The 6,000-nt window shown below is 53.1% G+C and overlaps 1 protein-coding gene across 1 annotated transcript in view; it reads right to left on the reverse strand.

Annotated features, from left to right (window-relative positions):
* EXT1 (exostosin glycosyltransferase 1) overlaps positions 1 to 3,324 on the reverse strand; it is a 277,662-nt gene extending 274,338 nt beyond the window's left edge. Inside the window, exon 1 of the mRNA XM_057734204.1 lies at positions 2,022 to 3,324. Within this exon, the coding sequence (XP_057590187.1) occupies positions 2,022 to 2,983 (962 nt within the window). The 5' untranslated portion in view covers positions 2,984 to 3,324. The remainder of the gene's footprint in view (positions 1 to 2,021) is intronic.
* Between the last annotated feature and the right edge of the window lie 2,676 nt (positions 3,325 to 6,000).

Raw genomic sequence — 6,000 nt, forward strand, 5'->3', positions numbered from 1 at the left:
CACAAAGAGGTCAAAATTCAGTGAAATTTAATTAGCAAATATTAAAGTTGCTTGGAAACCAACCCCTCCTTCCCTTATTGCCAAAATCTCTAGAAAAAAAAGCTTCAGCAGAGAATGCAGACATTTCATATTTATCTGGGGACTAGTAGAGTAAAGCAGATATGACCGCTGTATCGGATTGAGGGTGTCTCCCAAATAAATGTATAATTCAGATGTCTTAAGGTAAGATCTCAGCTCCAGCTCCTTCGGAAGAATGAAGACCATCAGGATCCTTCTACAAAATTCAGTGAGACTGCTTTAGAAGACACTGAAGGGTTAGACTTCACCTCCAGTTAATCCACCACAAACCAGACAAAGAAATTCCTCAAAGGCTATGAGCATTTTTTTCTCACAAGCACCCACAGGAATAGGTCAATGTAAATGTCATGTAAACAAAGCGTTCATTACTAACCACAGTTTGTTTCTTTTGTGAGGAAATTTTAATCCATGGCAACTGTACCCAACATTCACACATAACTGCCCCTGAAGCAGAGGAAAATTTAGATTCATAATCGACCCTACAGCCTCAGGCTTTGCTTATACTTGAAAAGCAAGAGGTGCTGGGGGTTGGGGAATCCCAGTGTCTGATACTTTCCCCTTCACTGTCTACGATCAAGTATAGGAGGACCTGAATTCCCCTTCCAATCACTCCTACAGAGGCCCCAGTGTCTGCGGAAATCCACAGACAACAATCAAACCTTTCATGTCGGGGCCCTTTCCCCACCATGCCCCTTCCTGTTCCAATCAGGTCTGCAAAGCGTTTCCCCTATTCTGCATTTCATGAATCAATTGCAAAATCCGCCAACCTCTGCCAGTTCCTCTTGTACTCAGCTGAGAGATTCCCCTTCCTTCCCCCGGGTAGCACAAGGCTGCTCTGGTTTTTAACTGGCGGAACGTGGAAATGCACTGTAGGAGCTCACTAACTCTTTCACAGCCAGACAGAAGTGAGAGTCTGGGGCTCCCACCCCATCCACCAGGAAACAAGACCCTCCAAGCTCAGGTTAAAGGCGATTGGTAGAAACTAGCTTTGACCTCAAGCCCAGTGTGTCAGTTACTGTCACTGGGAAGGAAAAGGAAGAGTGAGAAAGGCTACAAAGTCTCCAACTCAGTTACTTAGCAACTGGACAAAACTTGCTTCACTCCAGAGGGTAAGGAGGCATCTCACGCCCATTCAGAGAGTAACAGTCTCCGATTTACATGCAAATTGATAAAGACAAAAGGGAAAGGGAAATCTAAATTAGCAACTGGAGTTTACAGCAGAGGGGCTTGAGGCCCAGATTTTAAAAACAGCTTCTCCTAGGGAGGTGGCAGGATATATACATACCAACAAACATACATGACTGAATACATGCATGCACGCATGGAAGATCACAGGCCCTCACCAGCTGATGGTCTCCCTGCTTAAAGGTCAATGCCACCTGGGAGTATGGAAGAGACAGGCACAGAAAGTGTAGCACTTCCACTGCTAACACAAATTTAAGGTTTGCGGAAAGATGACAATCGGAGGGTGGGAAAATTCCAGGGAAAGCAGCTCCCCCTGCTCGTGAGGAAAGCAAATAAAGCATCAATCTTGGGGGAAGGTCCCCAGACTGCGCGTGGATTCAGAGCCTCTCAGGTCCCTAGACCCTCTCACAAACACCCTCCTGGATCCACCAGTGAAGCGCAGTTTCCAAACTTGGATCAAACCCACACCCTTCATGGGAGACACATCACCCTGAAGGTTTTCCAGGCAAGAGGGAAACACTGTCACCGACTTGGCCCAGGAAAGTGCCCCACGCTTTTCAGTTAGCCCGAAGAGCTCAAACTCTGGGTCCTCAGCTCTGAGCCACACTCCAGAACCAGGCTGTTCAGTCCCAGGCTGAGAGCAAGAGGAAGAGGACTGGAGGGGTCCCCTGCCCCACCCCAACCCCCAACCTCACACGTGGACCAGGTGCACAGGGCCCGGGGCTGACCCACTGAGGCCCGTCAACTAAGCCACTTACTTCTCATACTCAGTGTTGTCTCTGTCACAGCGAGAATCCTTGTGCTTTTGCCAGTCTTTGCCATGCTTGCAGGTGGTGAGAAGCACGACGTCCTCCCCATTATGGACGTGATATAAGGCATTCCTGGTGTCTGACCCTATCCCTGTCAGGTACCTCTTCCCCTTGAAGACCAGCATGTACTTCCTGAGAGGAGGGATAGTGTTAAACTTCAAAAATCCCCTCTCCCCTCCTGTCCTGGGATGATCCTTAGAAAAGAGGGGAATAGAAACATCAAAGTTGGGTCTGAAGTTTTCAGTACTGATGCTGGCTTTGGCCAGCATCGCCTGGCCGATGTCAAACCCCACGTCCTCGGTGTAGTCAGGCCAAGTGCCGGAATATAAATTAAAAATTAAATGATTCCTACCATTGTTCCACAAGTGGAGACTCTGCACTTTGGATCTCAAATTGTGCACATACTGAGGTGACAACTGGTCTCTGTCTAAAGTATCCAGACTCAGGACAAAGAGGCACGCCTGGCTGGGGTCCGAGGTGTAGAACCTGGAGCCCTCGATAGCCGCTAGAATGTTTTGGTAACTTTCGGCGATTTTCTCCCCTTTCTGCTGAGGGTATACGTAGACTTTGAAGCCGTTTTTCTTGCAAAGGGTGAAATCGAAGCAGGACTCCATGCGGCACTTCTTGCCTTTGTAGATGCTCGAGTTGGCGTCGCGCTTCTGCCGGGGGGAAATGTGCACGTTGGAATCCTCGTTTTCCAATTGATCCCAAGAAACGAAGGGGCGCAGAGCGTCCGGGAAGCGGGGCCAGAAATGATCCGGACTGGGGTGGTGCAAGCCATTCCGACCGCTGTGCTCTTCTCTCCGGCTGTGGCTTCTCGATGCCCTAAACTGCAAGCCTCCGAAATAAAACAAAAGGGCGAGACAAGAGCCAGCTGAGAGCAGGATGAAATAGCGTTTTTTGGCCTGCATGTGTCCTGCCTGGGTCAAGAGGATTGTAAATAAACACAAGAATCACCCAAGTTTCCCAATCAACACTTTCAGCTCCAGTCCGCCATCTTCCCGCCTGTAAAGACTTCAAACTCTCCGCTCCCACCTTCTCTGGATGCCTTTCCCCAAGCCGTGGACTGATCCAGCGCATGTGGGCGATTTCTTTAACTTTCTCCCCTTCGGTCTTTCATCTTTGGGTTGCACAATGGACGGGAGAGAGCGGGGCTGAATATCTCGCACCCAGGGCGGGCGAGCAGCGGACTGTAATTCTCTTGCATGCAACAAGACGGAGGAAAAGAAAGAGAGGGGGGAAAAAAAAAGCTCCCGGTGCCCAATCAATGGCAAGACGAAGTGATTTCCTTGCCTCTCGGATTCCTCCCGGCAGCGTGGAAAACGAGCCCCGGGAAAGCAACTTCAACTCATCCACACTCCCGTGCACAGCACTCCGGTTCCAACAAGTCAGCCGATCTCCGGGTTCCGCCGGCTAGTGCATCTTGCAGCTGGGGCGCCGTAACCTCACAAATCCCTGCATCTCTCTTTATTCCCTTCTGCAGCGGCTCCGAGACTCCGGCGGTGTTTACTCCTGCGCTCGCGGGGCCGGCCCCCGGGACGCGAGGCGGCCCGGCTGGAGGCGGCGGCGGCGGCTGCGGCGGCGGCGGCGCTGGGTGACGGCGGCGGCGCGTCCTCCCCGCGGGCAGTGCCGGCCCCGAGCGGCGCTCCCCAGGCCCCCGCGCGACCGCTGCCGACCGCCGCGTTCGGTCGCCGAATGTTACCCGGTTCTGAATGTTACACTTACACATTCCATTCCCGACACGACAGCGCTGACCTCATCCATCCACGCAGCCCGCGCTGCCATTGGCCGAGCGTCACGTCCGGGGGGGGCGGTGCTTCCGCTGCGCCCATTCATAACCCCCGGCCACCCGCAGAGGCGCCGGCGCGGCGCCGGGGGTGCGGGCGGCGCGCGGACCTTCGGCACTGCTCGGCCCGGGCCCGGCGGGCGGAGCGCCGGGAGGCCCGGTGCGAGCCCCGTGGCCCCTGGGCGCGTCCCGACCGGCACCCCGGCCTGGGCCGCACCGCCTCTTGCCGCCGCGCCGGGAGCCAGCGCCTCCCAGAGGCGCCCGCGGGCGCGCGGCGGCTGGGGAACCGGGCACCGGCAGGCGCTTCCCGGGCCCCGCAGCTCCGGCTGCCCCGGGCGCCCTCGAGAATCCCGTCTCCCCGGCTACCTGCCGGGAACGCCTCCCCGAGCGGGCGGCGGGAGGGAGTGTTCGGGTTCTTGGAGAAGGATGCTCAAAAACTGGAGCGGTGGGGCGAGCCCAAGGGATGCGGGAGGAAAGAAAGGCTTCATAGAAAGAGACCGCAGACCAGAGGGATACCTCTCCCCGCCCACCTTCGACCCTCTGAGGCCCCCAATTTTTCCTTCCTACAAAGCGTTTAAACAGGTCCCTTATTCCCTACATAGCCCATCCCTTTGTTTTCTTTCCCCAAGGGGACACCCCAACCCCCAAGAATAAAGCGGAAATATTACAATCAAGAGGAATCATTACAATTCTTACGTCTGCTTGTGCACTAAGGGGAGACACTTATCCCAAATCCTCAATAACTTCCTGCGCATCCTTCCCTCGCTTCCCGAAGCCCTTGTCTATTCTGCAGAAAGCTTCCAAGACATCAATCGCAGCGGGGGAAAACAGAGATTTTTCTAAGAGCTGAGGAGAAACCGGTCAATTTCGGCTTGTCCCAGTACCTAGCGATGTTATTCTCTTTTGGGGGTGGTGCGGTGGTGGCTTTCAAGGAGCTGTCTCAGGGGGAATGGATGACCAGTAGAACTGCCAACTGTCCCAGCTGTAGATGAGAAACTTGAGGCAGGAAATGACCTTATTTACCATTAGTACAAAATGGTTGGTCCTTCCTTCAGCTGCCCTCCCACACCCCAGCCCTAAGCTCCTGCTACCCCCAGGGAACTTCACTGGACAAATCAGATGAAGATCTGGAGTCCCTCTAAAGGTCTTCCAAGACCACAAAGATGTGCTTGCTCCAAACAGTGTTTCTGGTCCAAGCCAAGCTCTCTGGCCTCAGAGCCTGAATTCTGCTTTACAGAGAACACCTCCCACCCTCTTCCCCAGCCTAAGTCACAGGGGCTTGGCCAAGCTGGACAAACAGTTGCCTAGGGCAGCAAGCTGTTTAGTGATTGTTTATTATGGGAGTGACTGAGAGCTAGGGACAGACACTTCCCAGCTTCCCCCAGGCTGCAAAGACCTCCAGCGGGTGTGGACAAAAGGGCATGGTTATAACAAGGCAGGGTGACATGATCAAGTGGAAAATTTTAAACATTTGTTGTTTCAGATTTGTTTTTAATAAAGGGGGGAAGGGGCCTGGGTGGGACATGACTATACATTCCTGAAGTCTCCCTATCTCTGACCTGCCAAAAATGAGGTAGCTTTTCCAGATTTGACTTGTACCCCCTGCACAATTTGGATAGGCCTGGGGTAGAAGTGAGATTTCAGTCATCTTCCAAATGCAATGACAGTGGTGCAGATAAATGCAGTGATTGAAACCACATGTGACCCAGGGCTCCCCCCCACCCCCAACCCAGCCTGGGTTGCTGAGAGCAGCCATGCAAGGCAGGGAACCTCCTGTTGAGATCAGGGTGAAGATTTTCTCAGCCCTAAGGAATTGGGGCTGTGGGGATTGCAGCCCCTCTCTGTCCCGACAGTTGTCCGGTGTCACCTCAAGTAGGAGCAGCTACTGCCCTTGCTCTTTTGCATCTCTTTCTGCTTTGACACATTTTTTTCTTGTCTTGCCTAACCATTACCGATTCCCTCATCCCACGCCCCAGGGTTACCCAGCCCTACTGTCACATTCCATAGTGGTGTATACTGTGAGAAAAACTTTGGTGCCGAAAATGAGAGAACATTTGGATTCTGACCCTAGATCTGCCATTTACGAGTGCCTTGGGCGTGTAGTTTAATCTCACTGAATCTCCATTTCTCATTTAAAAGTCA

This window comes from Hippopotamus amphibius, chromosome 5, assembly GCF_030028045.1.
Source record: "Hippopotamus amphibius kiboko isolate mHipAmp2 chromosome 5, mHipAmp2.hap2, whole genome shotgun sequence".
Classification (NCBI taxonomy): Eukaryota; Metazoa; Chordata; class Mammalia; order Artiodactyla; family Hippopotamidae; genus Hippopotamus; species Hippopotamus amphibius.